Here is a 22378-nt window from a genome sequence, read left to right as displayed (position 1 = left end):
TTTTATGTGGGGGTAGGATATTAAGCCCGAGCCCGAATTTTGTCCCAAGCGTAGGCCTAAAAGGTCAATCATTACGTGGGGGGTGGGCCGGGGTTCTCTCTCGCTGACTTTAAAAAAAATTATTTATCAAAATGTATACTAAAATTATTGGTGGATGCTAAACTAAAAACATACATAAATGGCAGGTCTGTTATTGCTCTTCTTTGTTACTCTGCCTTCTCTCTCTTAAAGTGCCCGATGGATTCTTAAGGACCTACTGCTGCTATGGTTTATGGCCCAATTTTTAACCCATCTAAATGACGGAAGGTCTTAACATTTTCCCGCCAATGATTGTTAGTTACAAAAGACAGGCTTTAATTTATTATCATAAATCACCCTTTTTCCTCCCCTGAGTCCTCACAAATAAAACATTACATTTAGTGGTTTTCTCCAGGCTCTGTCTTTCACATGAAGTTAATCGGTCGGGTTCGGGCTGGGACCTGCGGGCCTGGGTTGGATCGGGCTGGACTTTCTAGGCCCAACCTTACCTCTATAGTTGAGAACTATTGAGTCCACCGGATAACAAATAAAAATCAAACCGAGAGATCAATGCATTTGGTATTAATGCTAACTGAAAATGCACAGAAGCTAAAATAAGAAGAAAGATTGACATAATTGTGTAAAATATAACAGAACAAAATGCATTGTGTGGGGTATAGATTCACTGTAAGTTGGTGTTATCTTATTGGGTCCAGGAGGTGATATCGGTTAAGGGAAAAAAGCATATTTGCGTGTCTTTTTAAAGGGGTAAAAGCAGAAACTCACGGGTGGGCCATCAGCTCCTGGCATTCCTGGCAATCCAGGCTTACCGTTGGGACCCTGCAAGTACGTTAAAATAAAAGAAAATACATAAGTCATCCAACTAGAAACAAAATCTGCATGCGTTGAAGAAAACCAGCTACATTATTGATTAGTTAACTCATTAAAAAGCAGTTACAAGAGCCATGTTTCAGTTGTGCCTTGGAGGCATGGTGCGCTCATGACTTAGCATTAGCATCTGATTAGGTCGTATTGCCGAGGTGGCGGGTTTTGTTGCCTCAAACATCGTAAAGTTCTGCAAAAAAAACACGTTACCTTCTCTCCGGGAGGTCCGATAGCACCTTGAGGCCCAGCAAGTCCCTTAAAGGACGACAAAAAAAAACATTAATGAGAATTGTGATATTTTTCAGGGGGAGAAAAGGTCAACAAGTGTCTGCTCACCTGAGTACCAGGGTTTCCTTGCTGACCTGGAGGGCCTGGTTCTCCTTGAGGTCCCTTTGGTTTGGGTGCAAAAAAAGATGAGCCATCATTTTTTAGGCACTTTGTACACCTCAAATATTGTGATTGAACTAAGAATAATCTAAATATTTTTTACAATTGTCAGGTAAAATAATATTACTATCACGGTTGCCATGGCACCCAATTGGCCAGTATGGCGCCAGCTGCGGCTCATTGACAGATTGGCTGTCCATCTATTTAAGCTCAGTGCTCTCATTTTTCCTTTGTCAGTCCGTCAACGAACCTCTGCCCCATAAGACGTGGGTTTTGACTCGGTCCTGTTGCCTGTTGGTATCCGGTATTGTCCCCGTTTATTTTTTATCCTGTTTAACATCCGTTTCCAGTTTCGTTCCCGTCCATTTTGGTCCTGTTTATTATTCTCTCCAGTTTTCGTTCCCGTCTAGTTTGTCCTGTTTATTTTCAATATCCTGTTTCATTATCTATCCTGTCTGTCCCGTCCCGTCCGGTATCGACCCCATCTGTCCGATATCAACTCGGGCAATTTGTATCAATCTCGTCGACCTCTGGCTTACTATCATTTCACGCCAGACTGCTGCCTAACGTGCACGACTCCCCATTTCCCGTAAAATAAAAGGCTTGTGTGAGTAATGTCACGCATTTGGGTCCTGATCCTGTTCTGGTTCATGACAATTACAAGAAAAACAAAGCAGTTGTTTTTACACTTACAATGTTGCCTTTGGGTCCATGGTGGCCATCCACTCCGGTGACACCCTGCCGGATGCCGCATTAATAATTATATTAATACATGAATCACAAACATCTAAAATAGTATAAAGGATAGACAAACTCACAGGAGGTCCGGGAGGGCCCTGAGGTCCTTTAGGTCCAAGCAAACCACGGGGGCCCTGGGGGAAGAAGAGCATACTAGCTATAGAAATCCCATCACACATCATGTTGTGAATTATAAGACACTTCAATCCCCTCTAGGTACGGAAAATATAATTCATCAAACCTATTATTTTAATTGTATTTTATCACTTTCCTCTCAGAAGCCTCACATTGGAACCAAAGGTTCTGAGTAGGTTTACATCACGAATTTGACAAATCTGAACATTTAAAAAAAAATACACTTCTTATTCTTTTAATCATCTGCACTTTTTCCTCCAGAATTGTTTTTCTCTCTGTTTGAATCATAATGTAAATTCCTCCCCCACTTCTTGGTGTTGAAAACAGTCAACAAAATCAAATAATAAGGAGAAAAAATACATTTTAAAGGTTCTGAGTCATTCCACATGATGAATTTGACAAATCTGGACGTTTCTTAAACAAAGCAAGAATTATTTTATTAATCGTTTGCAAGTTTGAATCATAATGTTAAATTCGCCACAACTTCCTGGTGACTTAAATGATCAACAAGATCAAATAATGGAAAGCAAAAATAAATAAATAAACAGAAATGGAAAATTAATCATAAAATTCATGACGTAAATGTTTTACTAGTTGTTTTTTTCTTGAGTTTAAATTTAATAGTTCGTGCTCTCCACAGAAATTAATTTGAAACAAGGCTACACCCACATTACATCAGTACAGTGTAGCACACTCTGGTGGACAAAATAAATCATAACGGTAGCTTCAACAGACCTTGGGGGTGAGCTACTAATGCCTTATGCAGATTAAAATCGTAAATTCCCTAAAACTGCAGAACTAAATGTGAAGCATCAGTAATTCCTTATACATTTTTGCATCATAGGTAAGTAGGAGGAAAAAACTTCTAAAAAGTTCTGCATGTAAAGTATTTTCTATCATATTAAAGGGTTTAAAGGTAATATAAGAAATTAAATAGTATAGAAACAAAAGTACCTGTAATCCTCTTTTATCGTCTAGTTGTTGGGCATTACAAGCCTAGACCACTATGCACGATTAAAATTTACATTCCTTTTGAGTCCCACTTATGTTTCACACATCTAAAACGAAAATTACACCCACACATATTGCAGTATTTTAAGGGAGACAACTCTAAAAAACGTGATTCCAACTGAAATTGCAATCTTTAAAGAAAAGACTAGCGTAATGCAAACACAAAATTAACATTAAAGGAGGTTTAGGGGGGGTTTACCCCCACACACATTACTTTAGGTTCCATCAAAACTGTCACTAATGTACTGTAAATCCATAATCATTGTCAAATTTGACGTACGTAACCTTGCTTTTTATCAAATAAAATGAGAACACTCACTGGTTCGCCAGGAAGTCCCCTTGGTCCGACGTCTCCATCATCTCCCTATAGGCCAAAAAAGGACAAAGGTCACACTTTGCGATTAAACAATTATTAAAAATCCTGACACTTCTCTTACCCTCTCTCCATCCTCACCGGGTGCACCGGGAGGCCCATGGGGTCCGGCTTCACCCTGGAGCAAAACGCATTTGTGTCAAGGACAATAGGAATGTCGATGTATAAGTAACCATCAGTCACTCACTCTGTGTCCTTTTTCACCAGGAAGTCCGGCCAGACCGTCAAAGCCCCGATCTCCCTGCAAAAAAAACCCAAAACAAAAACGTTATAGCACTTTGAGGTTCTGGACACGTGATCTACAACTACATTAATTCGGAACAGAATCCACGTACCTTAGGTCCGGATTGTCCCGGCATACCCCTGGCGCCATCAGCACCAGCGCGACCCTGCAAAACGTGATGATGATATTATAATTAATTGATATGTGTACTGTATCATTTGGATTGACACTGCTTCGCCCATACCCTTCTGCCTGGCTTTCCAGGAGGTCCAGCTGATCCCAGTGGTCCTCGTGGACCCTGCAATATAAACATAACGTCATAAAATGTACTGTTGATAATGGCTTGAAGATATTGACATATTGTGAGCATTATTTCCAATAGGGAAAACGTGCAGTGAAACAAATGTCTGACATCTGGACCTGTAAATATTTACCTGAGGACCGGCCTCTCCAGACTCTCCCTTCACTCCCCCTATACCAGGTGGACCCTGAAACAAGAACCCTTATACATGACATCATCCTCATCTCATTTATCGAGTGACTTCGATCAACGTTCTTCTCTTACGCACCAGTGGGCCAGTTCTACCCGTCAAACCCATGGGACCGGTGGAACCACGCATGGCCAGCTAGAGACCGGACAGGAAACCATTAGCAAGATTAATGCACATTTGAAGATGGAGAAGGGGTTGAGACGCTCGCTTACCCGAGCTTGTTGCATAATTGCCTGCATCTGGGCCTCTTGAGCTGACATGGCCGGTCCCTTCTGGCCAGAGTCTCCTCCTCCGGAGCTGAATCGGAACTGCAAGGGGCAAAGAACAATTTTTGTCGGATTTATATACACGCGTTTACTTGTGCTTCGTGATAGTTGGTTGCAATGTCTGCCCTAAAGTCTGGGTTTTGGTCTGATGATCAATCTGGTCTTCATTGCAAGTTTTGCCCCACATCTGTTGCCAAAAATATTATGAATTTATCAGTAGACTCCCAAACTTTGGAATTGTTAAAGTATTTTCTGGACTGTAAGACACACCTAAAAATCCCAAATTAGGGAGATAATTTAAAGTGCACCAGGTAACAGTTGATAGAATTGGAAATGCATAGTTACACATAAATGATGCTCCACACAGTAACTGTTCTGCCTTTGACTAGCATAGAGAATGTTTTCCGAGTGCCCTCTTGTGGTTAACATGTTAATTGTACAAACATGCTAATGATGAAAGGGGTTCATATAATGAACAGTTTAAGGCCATACCACCCTGAGAAGGCCTGATCTCGGGAATCTAAGCAAGGTCGACCCTGACTAGTATTCGGGGCTGTAAATACAAGGTGCTTTAAATAGGTAATTTGGCGTACGCTCTGTTGCTACAACACGGACTGACCCACTTCTCTTATCCCCCCAAAACCTAAATACAAAGTTTTTTAATGACTCTAAGCTTAGGGCAGAAGTCAGGAGCAAGCGACTCCTAGTGACTTTTTGGGGCTTTAAAAAAAAAAAAATGGTTTATGTGGGACAAACATGCGACAAACATTCTTAACATTTTCCAATGAATATAGGTATATGTACTTTATTTATATTTATATTATAGCCAGAATCAGTATGCCGTGCCTTCTAAGGCTTATAGAAATACTTTAATTATTTTTTGTGTTCTATATGGCTCTTTCAACATTTTGTGTTGCCAAACCCCTGGCTTAGTGAGTGAGTTGAATGTGTTTTGCTTTTCTCACCAGGAAAAAAAAACAAAGACTCTTAACTTGCCAGCAGTTGTTTATCTGTGGCCTGCTACTGGCCAATAACCAATGCAGGGTGTGCCCCGCTTCTCTTTCCAATGTGCTATAATAATAAAACTGTGGGTTGAAATTGTTTGGATATTAATTGGAGCACACGTTTTATTATTTGTTTCCATCGGTTTTACTTCTATTGTTTTGTCTCTCATTTAATACTGGCAGGATGCACTCCGCTTCTCTCACCAAAAACTCAATTTAGCTCAAATAAATGTGCACTCAAGATTTAGAAAAAAAAAAAAAAACTATTAGATCTCATATTTGGTAATTGACCCTAAAAATTGTTTTTATTTCAATGACCATATTATTCTGATTATTTTATCAGCCGCAATGTCCTAAGGCCGTCTCCACAAATGCCACACCTGCCACCTGGTGGGCACAAGGCAATATTGCACCACTGGGATATTCCCTCAACTGATTACAGGATTTTGAATGAGTATTTTGCTCATTAAATGATATAAGTAACTCAAACATAAAATACTGAAGACTCTTATATTAGGGTAATTGTTTGCGTCTTTTCACAACGTTAAGTCAAGTCATGTCTATTTGTATACCCCTTAATCTGATGCTACTCTCCATTCTCCCGAAGTCTAGCATCAAATGTTTGCAGCTGGTACAAATTTTTAAAGAGAGGCTTTTAACTAGGTCAAGAAAATTTGACCACATTACCCCGATTATACCCTGCACTGGGTCCTTGTCAGTTTAAAATGTGATTTTAAGGTTCTGAAGGTACTTGTGTCATACAAAATTGTACATTGTCCACTCATATCTTTCTGATTTAGTTTTCCCCATGTTCCTACTCTGAGCCTTCGGCCGCAGAACGCTGGTCCACTTGTGATACAGAGAGCCAAGAAGAAAACCGCAGGTTCATGAGCATTCTCCATTTGGGCCCTTGTGCTATGGAATGCTCTGCTTCCTGAGATTATAAACTGTTGTAATACTGGATGATGCGACATTGATTTATGTTTCATAATTTCAACGCTATTCATGACACAATTTTTCCAAAAATAATGGAACATTCAGTAACTATTTAAGACCGTTAAAGCAATTCAATGGGGCAGTTTGTTTTGGCTCAACTTGAATAAATTGCAGTCCAAAAGGGTTATCCAATTTGATGGAAGTGTTTCCCGATTTCGTCATTTATGAGTTTTTTTGAATATTTAAATGTCCAGGCACAATATAAAAACAGCTAAACAAAATGGTGACTCATTCTTTCACTCACCACCGATTGGGATTTCATGTGGCTTTCATTAACTGCATGGCTCATAATAAAATCAATGGGCTCAGTTCGCTTTTGCATATGTGATTGCAATGTGCTCAAATGCTCTTTTTTCATGGAATCAATTTTCCAGCAGAATGACAGACTTCCTGTACAGACACGATTCTCCCAAAAACTTTTCCATATGGGGAACTCATCAGAGAAGTAAAGACAGGAACTTGATCGAATGTGGGTCATTTTTCACGTTATTTAAAGTCTCTCTATGAATGACTATCTCCTGTGAGCTTGCTATTTTTCAGAATTTCATCGGGGTGATTTGGTTTTAAAATTCAAATGGTCCCTTTCATATTCATTGCTACTTCTGAATCAGTTTTTACCTGATTACTGTAAAAGTTGGAAAATGGGTAAAAATGATTTAAGGGTTTAAAGTGCCGTGTCAATCATTCATTTGGATATTTGAAATGTTTCATTTTGATCCTAGTCTTTATATGCATATGTCTAATCGGCCTTTGAATAGTTGACTAAAAAAACAGAAGTGACTGATACATTCTTGTTTATTTATGATAGAGTTCTTGATCCTTGGTTGGTATACGTGAAACATTTAATATAAAACTATATAAAACTTAGCCGCGTTAATGCATATGTATGCACAAAGCCAGAAGTATAACAAAACAAACCACTTAAAAAGCAATTGATGTCCCAATGCATAACACATCCGGTTATTGAATGGTATTTGTCCTTGTGGTTTACTTACAGGCAACATCAGCACCGTGCCAGGGGGACCTGGTAGACCATCAGCACCAGCAAGACCAGGACGACCTGGAAGGCCCTGAGAGGTGAAAGAAAAATGAGTGTAAGTGTTAACTGATAGTCTACATACAGTACAAATCATATAGGTGTTCTTTTTTGCTACAATTGTAGAAAAGAAAAATCAGCATCCTCCATTTTCTAGCAGATATTTTCGCTTATATCAACACTCATTTGCTTTTAACTTCTTAAGCCCAATTTTTGCAGTTAGGCTAGCTATCTAGATAGCTTATAAAGAGGACGACGCTGTTTGAGAGAACATTTCTCCTCTCATATGGTCACAAGAGTTTTAGCATTGTACTTACCCTCTCACCAATATCTCCAGCAATGCCTGGTGAGCCAGAGGCACCCGGAGGTCCAGGAAGACCCTAATTTATAAGCAAGAAAAGAATACATTAAACTTTCATATGTACTGCAATAACGTGTTTAGGGTTAGTTCTTTTAGTTATTGTTGAAAAGTGGACCCATGTGTTGAGTGAAGGGGAGTTCCAATAGGGGGCGTTCTTCATATGTCTATGTCTTCAATTACAACTGCTTTTTTAAGTAGGTTATAAACATAATAATGGACATCTGGGCAAGTTCATATCTCATGTGGAAAAGCAACCACTCCCTTTTTGAATGAGGGGAATCAAACCATGTTTTGTGTGCAGAGTGCAAACATAAACAGGCTGGGCTTGGAAGAGAAAGGCAACCAGCCCTAATAATAAAGAGGAACAAGACAAGCTGAGGACAACGTTCAGGCGGTTTTACTTACCGCCGGCCCCTCAGGCCCAGGCGGACCCTCCATCAGCATTCCCTATAAGGCACAAAGACATGAATCGTAATGAGCGTGTACACGTTTTGACAAATTAATTAAAACGACAAGGTCAAGCCTCAACGTGAATTCCTGCCCGTCATTCCGTCACTCGTGCTGGTGATTAATCTGCGTGGGGAAAAAGCCCTGCAGTGCAGTGCAAAGCCTGGCGCACCGTATCGCGCACCACCAATGAGGATTTATTTGAGTGCATGTACTTGCATGCAAAGACAAGCATGTCAGCTTGACTCCAGAGATTTGTTTGTGGTTGGAACATTTTGGGTGGAATCAAACTGGGTATACGCAGTTGTAGCGCAGGATTCCCACTTGGTGCGCCCTCAAGGGAGGGTGCAAGATCAACAGTATGATGACATCACCTGAACATGACTTGAATTTTTTTGCCAGGCTGTGTTAAGGACAGAAACAGGTCTGCTAATGTCATAAATTTATGATACAACGAACCAATTTGGCAGGCTGAAGACAACGAATATTTATTTGATTAAAAAATCAGAAAAATACACAATAAGTGGTAGCAGCACAATTCTTATGAAGATGTATGTTTACCTCAGAGAATTGCATAAAGAGGTCACTAATAAAAAGCCGAACGTGGATCTGCACGTGTTTGCAACGGGAAGCTGACGACATCTGTTTATTGTCTGCTAGGGGAAGAAGCTAAATACGCAGTCAATGTAAATATAAAAGCGCTCCGTCACGCCGCAGTGTATACTCATTGACGTTTGTTTTAGGAACGAAGCTCCGTCGATTCAGAACGAAAAGCTCGCGAGGTACGGCATCGCACTCTCCTGGTGTTTAGGCACGCCCTGCTCCTTGTTTACACGAACGACAAGGCCCTCATGGCTATTCTCCAAATGTTTACATTGTTGTCCCGATGACCACGGTATCCCTGGTCGTACGTCTAGCAACAGTTTGTGTCTGAATGAGTGCATACGGATGGAAGATTCAAACATCCATACATTCCCATAAGAACAAACGTGGGAGCAAGGCAGAAGGAATCAATCGCTGATGGACTTGTTGGCAGTTTGTTATGTATTTCATTATTTCTATGCTCTGAGTTGAAAATGAATATTACCAAAAGTCTTAAAATGTATTCATTTAGAGACATAGCTCTAAATGGTATAGCTGAGATAATCTCAAATTTTCACCCTAAAGTCTAAATAATATAATCTTGAGCATGACAAATCACAGACTATCTCAAAACGAGTCAAGGCCTGCATTATATTAAGACAGCTTATTCATTGAGTCAACATATTCATTCTTTAACATGAGTCTGAGTAACATCTCAAAGGTTTTGATTTTGTTAATATATTTAGTAAATCAGATTGAATCAGGTCTCGGTAGGTTGTCTGAATCTGATAAAGCAAATATAGGTTAGATCTCTCTGAGAAATCAGTGAGTGATCAGTGCTCGAAGGAAGGATGACACCAATTTGAGGATCTTTTTGTTGGATTTTGCCGTTTCTTCTTTCCTTTTACAAATCATGATGCCAATGTATTTTTCTAGAACTGATCACGAACATAATGCTTGAATCTGGCATAACAATATCGTGAGCATGTTGATCGTAATATGCTTTTTGTTTGCCATACAATACTAAATTATGTTTTTCCACTATTTCTCACTTACTTAAATCTAAATCTCATAATATTAAATCAGTCAAATTTAACCATTTATTGTTCTTCTGATTTGACTCAAGTCAGAGTCCCACATCCTCTTAGAAGTGATACTTACAGGCTCGATGACAGCAGGTTCTCCCTTCTGTCCTTTCTCACCACGGACGCCGTCAACCTGCAACACAGACGTGGTCATTAGTCTCTCGTCATCTTTTTGGTCTTCTGTATGCATTTTATGTAGATGCCTGTGTTCTAAAATATAAGGTTGATATTTCCCCTTCTAGCATGGTCTTTTTCTAAAGACCTGACAGACCTTCCAGATTTAATCACCCGAACCCAACCAAACTTTCTCTTGCCCCACTTTGCGTTTGCCTCACCTGTCCGTAATACTCGGTCTCAGCGGGAAGCACTTTGGAACCTTTGTCTTGATAATCCAGGTCGTCGTAGTGGTCATCATAAACACTCAGATCTAAATCATCATAGTTATGGATGTTCTCCTCTTTAAAAGCGTCCAGGTCCGTGTAGTCCCCTTCGCCCTCAACTCCTCCTCCGGTTCCAGTAGCGACAGAACCACCGGCTCCAGCTCCGGCACTAGCTGACCCACCACCAACAGTGGAAGAGCCTCCCGCGGACACAGAGCCGCCTCCCGCGGACACAGAGCCGCCTCCGACCGAAACGGATCCGCCGCCAAGGGTGATGGTAGAGCTGCTTCCACCACCTCCACGGGTGATGGTGGTACTGCTGCTTCCGCCACCGCCTCCCAAGTTGATGGTGGCACTGCTGCTTCCGCCACCGCCTCCCAAGTTAATGGTGCCACTGCTGCTACTACCTCCTCCCAGTCCAAGGTCGATGGTGCCACTGCTACTACCTCCTCCCAGTCCAAGGTCGATGGTGCCACTGCTGCTGCTACCTCCTCCCAGTCCAAGGTCGATGGTGCCACTGCTGCTACTACCGCCTCCCAGTCCAAGGTCGATGGTTCTACTGCTGCTGCCTCCACCACCCAGCCTGATGGTGCTGCTACTTCCGCCACCTCCGCCAATGTGAACTGTACGGCTATGAGAGAAAGCATGAAGTCTTCAAGTTTCAAGTGAGTGCCGTTACAGTGTTAGGTTACCCAGGAAAAATTCTTGTTGAGTCTCAAATCATGCATACCAATTACGTCCAGTCTTTCTTGAATTCATCCAAGCCTTTAAACATATTTCCAACCATTTTTTGTTTGAATCTACAATTAGGCACACTTATGCAAATATGTTGCTACGTATTGCACGCGCCGGGGGACTCGAGAAATTTAGTCTCAAAGTTGACTGACCCGGCTCGTAGCCTCTAGAGCTGTGACATAATTGAAGGAAGACACTACTTTTAAAATGGTGAATACCATTAACACAACATGTGAGGCAGCATCGAAACAGTAGTGAACAGCAATTGAGTACTGCTTATTTTTGCTTGAAGATATATGAATTTTGCTTACACAATAGCAGGAAAGCCTTGTGACTGTTTTGTTTGAGTTGCGTGTTTTAACCTCCAAAGTCTGCATTGGGTAAGTTTACCCACTGCCATTACGGCATCTGTTCTTCTGTTTGCCTTTCCCCTTCTTCTAAGTAGGCAATTGTGGGTTTTGTTTTTGGCCGCGTGTGTCACGATTGGTATAATTTTGTCCGACTAGCTTACCGTTAGAGTCGGGGCAAGCGAGAGCTTTCCTGTTTTGTTTTGTCAAAATGAGACTGGCTTGCTGGTGTTCCTCAAATGGTTTCACAGCTCAGCATAGTGATGAAATATATGTAGATTTTATGCAAAAACCATGTACTAATTCTTCACATTTTGCATAATTGATGTCTATTGTTGCCCATGCATGTTGACGCCAGGTCAAATCAGTGACCTAAGTCTTAATAGAGTGACATCATGGGAGCCCCGTACCTACTGCTGCCTCCACCAGTAGTAACGTGGCTGTCCACACCATAATCCCCATCGCCGTAATCACCATAGTCACCATAGGAAGTTCCGAGCTAAGAAAAAAGATTGTTATTATTCCAAGAAATAATTTTATATAAACCAAAGTGGTTCCCATACCGTGGTTTTATTGATGGTGACTGACGAGCCACCGCCACCGCCAGTGCTGATTACCCGGGTTTCCACTGCACTTCCTGTGCCCAGGTCAATCTTCCCATCTGTTACCACACCCAGTGACCCGCCGGTGCCAGTGCCGGTGATAGTGATTCGCTGAGAACGGTCGTCCACAGGTGCTGGCGTCTGCTCATCGTAGTAGGTTTCGTAGTTGCCGTAGTTGTCATACCCATCGTAACCGGCATCATCCGTAGCGCTGGCCGAGGACGAGCTTGAGCTAGAAGACGATCCCGACCTGGAAGACGAACCCGAGCTGGAAGACGAGCCCGAGCTGGAAGATGAGCCGGAAGACGAGCCGGGAGAAGAAGTGACGACCACTTTTCCGCCAGTGCCAGTTCCCCGCACGAATTCCTCAACTTTAGATGCCAGGCTACCTCCACCAGTCACCTGAAACATGGCACAGGATTGTTGCAGAATAAAGTATTTCAGCTAACCCATCTATTGATCTACTACCTTGATATCTGTTGTTGTTTCCTCTGCATCAGAAGTAGACTCGAGTGCCTTTCCATCCACATCCTCATAGTAGGGGTACTCATAATAGTAACTGTCCTCTTCTGTGTTCTAGAGAATCATCAAGGAGAATAAGAGCATATCTACAATTTATCACTATAAAGCATTATTTGAGATTACGTTTGTTTACTGTCCTACTGTATCAAGATATATTTATGATATTTTTGTGTGTCGTGGGTTATTAAGTGATAAAATAGCTGTTGTCTAACGGTTTATATGCTAATATATCTTGGCTAATTTACATTGGCCTGTTCATGGTTTTGGCGATTATGTGTGCGCATTAAAAACGGATATTCACTGGCAGCTACTGTATTTTAATGAGTTTAAATTTCCGTATTTTCCAGACTATAAGGCGCACCTAAAAACCCCAAACTGGTCAGAAATGAGAAAATCCGCCTTTTAACCAAGTGCACCTTATATACCTCAAAAATGGGGGATAAGATCGGAAATGCATACAGTATTTATAGATTTGCGTTCCTACACAAGGTTTTACAGTATACTATCATATTTATGCAATAATTGATCGAAAAGAAATCGCTGACCAAAATCGCAAAAACAATGTAGGCAACAGAAATCAAACCCAGTTCACGGCGGTGAGACCCCTGACATTCAACCACTCGACTACCAGATGAAATTCGGAAAACATTAGATTTTATTGTGTTATCACGTTATTTTTACTTGTGCCAGAAACAGAAAGTCATCCTGAAAGATATAAATTAACGCAAAATCGGATTCATCACCAGATACAACAAAGATTTGTTGTCCTCGTTTTACTTTTCTGTGTGGGTTTCTGTTTTCTCCATTCTCTAACATTCATTTTTGGCACTGAAAAAAATCAGCGTGATAATGAGCTATAATCGAATGCCTTTTCACATGTGAATTGAACGACTAGTGGTTGAGTGGTTACTTTTTGACTCTATAACCGCTGTGACCCAGTTTTGATTCCCGTTGCATTCAATATAATGTCAGTTTGGCCTGAAATCAATCATCATATTAATATATACAGTAAGTGTATACAATTCGCTACTGTATCAGTAGATCTTATTGTAGTTTTAATTCAATGCGCCTTATAGTCTAGTGCGCCTTATGTATGAAAAATACAAGACTATTTTTAGAGGTAAACCTTATAATACAGTGCCCCTTATTATGTGGGAAATACAGAAATTCTTATTGGAAAAGCAATTTAAAAGGTAATACAGTGATATGTTTTTTCTTTGTGGCAGATTTATACCAGCGATAAGTAGCAATTCACTGCCAGTTGCTGGACTAGAAGGCTACCATCTTTACACTTCCTGGAAGAGGGATGTTGTAAGTACATTTTCCAAAGTATTTTTTAGAAATGAGATCAACGTTAGACCATATATTTTTAAGAATAGTGTTGTAAAATTGTGTTTAAATAATGGTCAAGTATCTTGGGGTCATGTTTTTCCGTATATGTTTACAGAATATTTTACATTATAACATTTGTAAGGTAAGCAATCCCCTGTAAATACTGGAGGTTTATGTTATCGGTGTGCCATTTCAAAACACAGGAATGCCTTCAACTAGTAGAACAATCTTCCGAACGCATGTGTTCAAAGTTGATATGCCCCCTGCCCGGAAAGAAAAATGACTTTTCTGCTGCTTTTTTCTGCGTGAACACCTTAATAACACTTCCAAGGTCAGGTTAATGGTTTTCTTTTGACTCCTTTAAAAGGCTACAGATGATCAGCACAGTGTATATTTGCGGCAATTTAACCTTGGAGGGGCACCATTTTTATTATTTATTATATTGAGCATCTGAAACTGTGTTCAATGTTTTACATTTTATGTATTTGTTATTTAGATGAAATTTAAATTAGTCTCCTCATTGCTCATTAGTTGAACAATGCCTTACCCTCTGTGCTATATGCTTAACATGTGTGTCTTTGTGTAAAAAATGGCCTTGTAAGAATAAGTAGTTGGAAAATGAATGAATGAATAAATATTGAGTCATTGTACCCTTTAGCGGTGAAGTAATATGACAAGCTTCATTTCATATTTTGCCATCCTAACGTCTATCATAAACCAGTCAATCAAACATTTTCTTACCTAGTTACTATGTTTTGTTTTGTATAATAAATATGCTAAATATATGAAAGTAATGCTTTGTTTGCATCTTGTGGCAAACTGTGTTGAAGTGACTTGAGACGCTATGTGTTGTATTTTTTTTCTTATATAATGATGACTATGGTCATTTTAAATCTTCTTAAAATGAATATAGACTTTTTGATTGTTTTGTTCTGCATCACTTGGAGTTGGAACTTAGTCACAAAGCAAATCATTTGCAAGCCTCAATTGCTGCTACGACTGCAGCCAATTGGTTGATTTGATCCAGCCTGTTGTAAATTTTTGCGGATGTAAAAATAAAAAAGAGTCTATCGTCATTTCTATCAAATTTTATGATACTTTATAAATAAATGCAAACCAAATGCTCGCTCTGGCTGCTAGAGGGCAGTGTTGAGTTTGTATAGCTTGGTGAGTTGGCTCCGGTATGCATTCACTCAACTTTTAAAACAAACCAGTTAACAAATTTAATGTCAAACATGAACATCGTTTACCCCATTGTTTGTGAATAAATGTGTTTTGTTTAGATTATAATAAGTAGGGTAGGTTACAAATGTAGGCTAAACATTTGCGGCCCACCTTAGATCAGAAAGCCAGCATCTGGCCCCAGAGCCAGATTGACATAGCTTTTCTAGTCAAACCATGACTAATGCCATTCTGAGCATGGTAACATTTTGACTGTTGACATGTCGGGTCCCGATTTTTGTCTCGTGACTTGGGGACTTGTTGAAGACTGAGACTCTACACTTATGACAATTAGATTCCAAAGATAATATGATGTTGCAATTGAAGGGTTTTATTGGAAATGTGACAACTCACGTAGTCATCTGTGTTTGGGTCTTGGTTCTGTGGTTGGTCAGGGACGGCCACCTCGCAGTCGGGGCTGTAGTGCTCGCAGTAGTCATATGCAGCGCGGTGGTCTGCTACAATCATTAGCTGCTGGATATCTCCCTAGAAACAGCAAGAAACAGGAAGGGAGTGAGACAAAAAAACTGAAATTCAACAAACAAGGAGAGGGGTGGCGAAGGAACATCAATAAATAATGACAAAGCAGATCATTTGCACCCGACCTAGGTCAAGAAGGCCTGACTTCACTTTCGGAGTGTATTTCAGGGTCTTGCTTCACCTTCAGGAGATCCACATAGTTTTTGTTAGACCTTTAAAAACGGTGAAACGTTTGCATGTAGCGTGACTTTGAATTTACAGAAGATCATATGGCTGCGTGGATGGGCGTGCTGAGGGGGATGGCCAGTGGGCGGTAATATCTTCTTTTTTTTATAGAAAAGAAAAAATGCTGACAAGGGCGGTGAGATTGATGAAGAGGCGAGCGTGAGGGAAGAGAAAAAAAACCCACTATGGCTCCACGGGATCTCCGGGCTACACTGGGAGCTGGGTGTTTGTGTGTTCGCTACAAGGAGTATCAACGCACACTCTGTATCGCTTCTGTCCAAACATGTTCTCATCGTCCCTCCAATTGCGATGATGTCATCACACATCATTCCAATAAGGAATCAAGTCAGCTCTAACAAACGGGAAGGGGGTAAAATGAGAATAACGAAGCACAACTGTTAGAATGGACTCTCACGTTCTTGTTTTTATTAGGCCTCCCATCCCAGATTTCGCCAGCTGTGTGCTCTAAACAGAGGACTTAAACAACAAGTATAAATGAATTCAGGAATTTACTACTCAATTTTCTTTTCATCTTTATTAAGCCAAGATTGGACCGTGCAGGGATCCCGAGAAGAGTCAGTTTGCAAAGTTGAGTACTAAAACCTTGATGATCCTTTCAGGGCGGGAGGGGGGAAAATGATGTTTCCTGCTTTGTCCTTGGCTTATCGCCGTCGTTTACTTTGGGTGCGAGAAAACAAATCCCTATGCTTCCTCCGAGACGGGGGGAATAAAGTAGCCCGCGGAACGGTCACCCGAGCGTGTCTCCGCGATCAGGATGATTGAGGATTTAGAGTTGCTGCATTTGGCCAAGCGTTGGGTCGCAGCTGTGCTGATGAGATGGTTGGTTTTTGGGGCCCGGGATGAGCTAACCCTTGGTTCGGAGAGAACATTTGAGCCGTTATCGAGACCAACTTGACTGTGTTCACTGGCCTTTGCTCCGTGAGACTGTGGAAAACTAACATAAACAGATCCATTTTGGGGGAATTTCATAAAAGTCTTAAATGTCATCATTTGGATGTCTGAAGTCCAGCCTTACGAGAAATCAAAACCATAAAATAACACCACAATCTTTTGTGGGAGGGATTAATTCAGTGGAACTCAGGTTCAATTAGGGTACTTTATCGGAAGGGTCCTACAGAATATTGTGTGTTTTAGGACCAAAAACTATTTAGTGGGTCCAGTTAAGATCGACATAATTTCCAAATTCTAGTTTGCTAAGTTAAAGGTGGGGTGTGTAATTTGAGGTGTCCTTAAAAGAGTTTACATTAGATATTTCCTCTATTAAGAATTTGATAATACCCAACTGAGTTCAAAGAGCCCTAATTTTTATTTTTCACTGCACCTATCTGTTTTTATTTTACTTTAAAGACAGTTGTTCTTGGTGAAACACATCAGGACAGAGGAATGGGGAATGGTGGATTCCAGAGAGAGTTTGTCCCTGCGCCCTTTCTTTCCATGCGTCAGTGTACCATGAAAATGGTGAAAGTGAGAAATAGCCAGCTTCAAGTAGAGTCCAAACGCCAACCCAAACCCCACGAAAGATGAAAAAAAGAACAGTTTATTCAAGCGTGTCTAGAAAAATAAACGTATTGAAACGCACATCATGAACAAGCTGACTAAGACTACAGTGATGACACAAGCCAGGACATGGTGGCAGCAAGTAGAAAAGTTCCAAATTCTGCACAATATTTGAGGCTGAATTGAAGCAAACAAAAAATCTAAAAAATATTATGAAAGACTAGCAAATCAGTCTGCATCAAACAAATTTGGAAGTAATAGTATGTCATTTCAGTTAAAGATTCTTTTAGTTAGTCTTTTATACTTTGTTGTGCATCTACCAAATTTAATGGCGCTCTGACAACACTAATTAAAAAGAGTTGTATGTCGATTCTGATCCCGATTAAGTCCTCTTTTGTGCCATCAGTTTAAATCACAACACGCTGATTCTCATCCCCTTTTCTTGGAGTGTTAGCAGCTCTATTTAGTGCAACCTAAGCAGCTGTTGGACAGATGTGAGCTAGTGGTATGCCAATGCAACATCTTTGGTTGAAATAAGCACAATGTAATTACATGTGTTTCTTAGCCACTAAAATGTGATTAAATATATTACTCATGCCATGATTGATATACAAGTAAAAGAGGCTGAGAAACGGTCGTCACGATCAAATGTCAAACAGAACAAATCCCTGTTGGCCTCAGTACATTCTGCTTGTGTCCACGAAAGGACGCTGCCAAACATATGTCTCTCTCTGCCTAAACCTGTCCCAAAACTAATGAAGCTGGACCTGGTACTTTGGACCCGAGCCCCTCAGATTGCTCTACTAAAAAAAAAATTCTAGAAGCCAAGCATCCAAGTGTTGCAACATTGATCACAACAGAAAACTTGCGTTGACATTTTAACTGAGAGTTGTCCAAAGGCTACTAGTACTATAGTCATTAGCATGTTTTTTGCTAAGTAGTGTTTAAGTAGTACATTAGCGTAATGGGGGTTCCCCCTTGTAAATGGACCATTACGAAACTTTGTGCTCGAAAAGCAAGCAATGGTTCACTTGTTTCACCTGAACTAGTGGCTTGATGAAGTTAAATCCTCTGGACAAAGGGGGCCAGTGGCGCACCCGCCAAACGACCCCCCTCGGTGAAGGTCTCTGGGAGGTCCAAGCCCGTGGTTTACGGTACATAAACAGAATATTTACACGTGCTGGCGGTGGGCCAGTTGGTAAACCCGAGCAGAGTGCAGATGGCAGAATGGCTCTTTGGCCGTAAATCACCATCCAATAGAAAGGCCGCACGTTCCTTTAAACTTCTCCAGTTTTTTTTTCCTTAGAACAGAATACTATTTGTATTTGCCTAGTTACTTACATTAAATGATTTTGAAAACATCGACATTATAAAAAAAAAAAATCTAATCCTGAGCCTATGGAGTATGAACATGCTTCTCGGCATCTGCCTAGTGTCTTGTCCCAGTTTACAAACTGCAAAGCTCTGAAAGCAGATAAATTGATTCATTGCAATAAAATAAATTTGGAGAATTATAAATTAAAATTTTAAATGAATTAATTTATAAATAAAAATTATCCTATTTTGCTTTTCTTTTGTTCTGTGACACAGTTACCTTACCCGAAAAAGATATTGTTTACAACCAATGAAAAACAAAGAGAATTCTATATTGAACAATTTCCCAACATAAATACAAGTTGTGGTGTACTGGTATATTGATCTCGTCATAATTTAAAACTACTTGAAAATACCTTGATCATTAAATTTTGATTTAAAAGGATGTAGACTTTATTGTTGTGTTTACATTTTTTGATTCACTTATTTACTCAGACAACTGAAGAAACCAGCAAATGGTAGGACTGGATCATGCACAAGACACACTAAAAAAACTGCATTTCTAAGGGTAGTTTTGAAAGGGCACATTATATTTTGAACCGCAGGATCTTTTTTTCCTATTTTATCAACTGTTGACCTTAATCAAGATCACGCAAATTGTTGCTTTTGAAATACTGTACATAAAAAATGACTCCAGTACAGCAAGTACCCATCCAGTAACAACCCCATTCCACCATCTCTCTAGACCATATTCCCATTTCCTGCTCTTTTTTCAGAGGGTGTGGAAAGGTGGAAGGAAACCAGATCAGCTTGCCTCCTGCACCAGACGGCAGTTACATGTTTAGTTTTTCCTAGAAAAAGTGCTGAGGTGGAGGAGAACTTACTTGAAGATTAAGAGGGAGCAAACATCTGACTCGAGTTAGAGAACTCATCTTAGTTGGTAGAACTTTCCCAAACACAGGAGTATGGAAATGTGTGGCACATGATTGATATAGTGAAAGGCGATGAGCTTAGTTGTAGCAGGACCGAGACCATCCGGCATTGAGACGTCAATGGCTGAATCATGAGGCGTAGCTTGCATTACAATAAGTCCTCAAATGCTCATAATTGAACGGAATGAGGCCTCTTCCACATGTCGGATCCTGGCCAAATGCTAATACAGCTCCCACACATTACGTGCATGGATAGTATGTTACATTATATAAGACCTATATGCACATAGGTACACATTAAATGTGTGGGTGGGATTCAATTTTTTTACCCCAGCTCCTCCTAATAATACAAGAATTATAAAAAGCAGTTTGCGTTTTATTCTCGTGAGACCTTTCAACCGTGAAAGTGCTGCAAGGTTGCCGATAGCAGCAGAAAGCTGCAAAATTTGGTGAATGATGTCACTCCATGTGGCGTCAACTCTAAGACTGACCTCATAAGCAGGATCCTCACATTTTCCTAAGTTGGCTGCCGACAGCCTCTTGTGCATGCATTCGGCAGGCTCCTCACTCTACAGAAAATCTAATTGCTGTCACTTTGTGTCATTTGACGTGTTTTGTGGTCTAAACTGGTGGTTCTCAACTGGTTTGACTTCAGGACCCACCAGTCTAATAACAAGCCACGGCCCGTATGAAAAAGAAGGAAAAAAAAATCAATTTTCCTTCCAGTCGGCAATAGTCGCAAAGGAAGAAAAAAATAAAACATAAAATGAAACAGGAGAGAAAATAGAAAAAAAAAGAATACGTCAATAAAAAATAAAAGATAGGAGAAAAAGAAACAAGGAGAATAAAACAAAAAAGAAAACCAGCAGAAAAAAATGAGAAAAAGAGGAAAAGTTATAAAAAAAAATAATAATTAAAAAGCAAGGAAAAATAAGAAAAATGACAATTAAAAAGGAAAATGGAGAACAAAATAAGAAAAAGACTTAAAAAGCCAGAGGGGAAAAGAAACAAAAGAAGGAAAAAAATGTAAGTAAAAAGAGGGGTTTTGGGGGCTCCCTTTGTCCAGTATATTGCTAATGATAATGTCATACTCTGCACCACATAAATTAATTCGTTTTTTTAAAATCTATTATTCTACTAAGTTATATATATTTTTCGATCTGCCGTAAACCTTCTCATTTAAACTTTTTAATTCCAAGCAACTTTAAACTGGAATTCCTGCATGACACAACAAAATGTCTATCAAAAATATTGACTTTTCAGTGCAACAACATATAAACTTATCACGGTTGCCATGGTGCCCAATTGGCCCCGCACGTGTGGCGCAAGCTGCGGCTCGTTGATGGATTGGCTTCCCTTCTATTTAAGCTCAGTGCTCTCACTTACTTTTGTCAGTCTGTCAACGAACCTCTGCCCCACAAGACGTAGGTTTTGACTCTGTCCGGTTTCCTGCCTGCGTTTCCTGTCCGGTATCGTTCCCGTCTATTTTTGTCCTGTTTATTATTCTCTCCAGTTTTCGTTCCCGTCTAGTTTGTCCTGTTTATTTTCGATATCCTGTTTCATTATCTATCCTGTCTGTCCCGTCCTGTCCGGTATCGACCCCATCTGTCTGATATCTGCCCGGGCAGTGGTATCGATCTCGTCGGTCTCTGGCTTCCTGTCATTCCATGCCAGACTGCTGCCTAACGTGCATGACTCCCCATTTCCCGTAAAATAAAAGGCTTGTGTGACAAACGTCACACATTCGGGTTCTCCTCCTCTTCCGGTTCATGACAAAACTACGAAACCCAAGAATGAACTATACATTAAAAAGCTAATAGTGAAACACTCTTGCTGTGACAAACAATTTTGGAGATGTAATAATAGTTGTGATTAGTTGTGCTTCCCTATGCATTTCAGATGCCCCACCTGAGTGAGACTCAAGTCTCGCAACGGCCTTGCCAAACCTCTCGCCTTTCAAATGAAATGAAATGATCTGCATTTATATAGCGATTTTCAAGTCAATGACTTCGCAAAGCGCTTTACAATGTGCTCCACAATTCCCAATAGCGGCCTTGAAGCCATGTAAGGCACTAACCTGCTTATTGGGGGTATTAGGGGTTCAGGGTCTTACCCAAGGACACTTCGACATGTAACAGGGACTAGATTCTAACTGGGATCCCTTGATCCCAAGACGAGCGCTCTACCTCCTGAGCTACTGCCGCCCCCTATGAAACATAGGAACTATAACTCGTAAACCGAAAACAATATGACCTTGTTTAACAAGCAAATTAAATTGTTTTCAGCATTTTTCACAAATTAAAATGATTGCACAATCCCTCTTCTGCACAACACAGGCAGCTGAATGAAGGACAAGCCACTGAGAAGGAACTTCTGGACGTTTGTCCCGCTGACCACAACATACACTTTAAAAACCAAACCACGAGCTTGAGGCTTTCGGGTAAGTGGTACGTTTCACAAGTGGCTGACCATGTACAGAAGGTACGTAGGAATTTATGCAGACAATATTTTTTTTTAAATCCATTCGTTTTTTCATTATTTTTAATACATAAAATGCATATTTTTGGCTTTACTGTTAGGTATAAGGTTACTCCTTCTAAATTATATCACAGGGTTACTACTCTACATTGGAATATTATAATTCTTAGAATGTTATGACTCAGTCTATGTTCTCCTAAACATCTTTAGGATTTTTACAAAATATGTCTTAGTTTGAATTTTTAGGTAAAAAG

General features: G+C 40.3%; 1 protein-coding gene across 2 annotated transcripts in view; it reads right to left on the bottom strand.

The window, feature by feature from the left end:
• The window catches only part of col5a1 (procollagen, type V, alpha 1), an 85838-nt gene that overhangs the window by 23379 nt on the left and 40081 nt on the right, over positions 1–22378 (bottom strand). For both annotated transcript variants that reach the window (XM_088355752.1, XM_088355753.1), the window contains exons 5-26: positions 15532–15663; positions 12571–12678; positions 12064–12504; positions 11911–11999; positions 10374–11049; positions 10115–10171; positions 8330–8371; positions 7881–7943; positions 7523–7597; positions 4474–4569; positions 4340–4396; positions 4205–4258; positions 4015–4068; positions 3883–3936; positions 3735–3788; positions 3612–3665; positions 3494–3538; positions 2109–2162; positions 1984–2028; positions 1240–1293; positions 1114–1158; positions 805–858 (exon numbers count right to left, since the gene is read on the bottom strand). In XM_088355752.1, coding sequence (XP_088211878.1) covers positions 805–858; positions 1114–1158; positions 1240–1293; positions 1984–2028; positions 2109–2162; positions 3494–3538; positions 3612–3665; positions 3735–3788; positions 3883–3936; positions 4015–4068; positions 4205–4258; positions 4340–4396; positions 4474–4569; positions 7523–7597; positions 7881–7943; positions 8330–8371; positions 10115–10171; positions 10374–11049; positions 11911–11999; positions 12064–12504; positions 12571–12678; positions 15532–15663 — 2403 coding nt within the window. The remainder of the gene's footprint in view (positions 1–804; positions 859–1113; positions 1159–1239; positions 1294–1983; positions 2029–2108; positions 2163–3493; positions 3539–3611; positions 3666–3734; positions 3789–3882; positions 3937–4014; positions 4069–4204; positions 4259–4339; positions 4397–4473; positions 4570–7522; positions 7598–7880; positions 7944–8329; positions 8372–10114; positions 10172–10373; positions 11050–11910; positions 12000–12063; positions 12505–12570; positions 12679–15531; positions 15664–22378) is intronic.

This window comes from Urocampus carinirostris, chromosome 16, assembly GCF_059441175.1.
Source record: "Urocampus carinirostris isolate Australia breed hairy pipefish chromosome 16, RoL_Ucar_1.0, whole genome shotgun sequence".
NCBI classification, from domain to species: domain Eukaryota; kingdom Metazoa; phylum Chordata; class Actinopteri; order Syngnathiformes; family Syngnathidae; genus Urocampus; species Urocampus carinirostris.
This window is presented reverse-complemented; position numbering and strand designations above follow the sequence as displayed.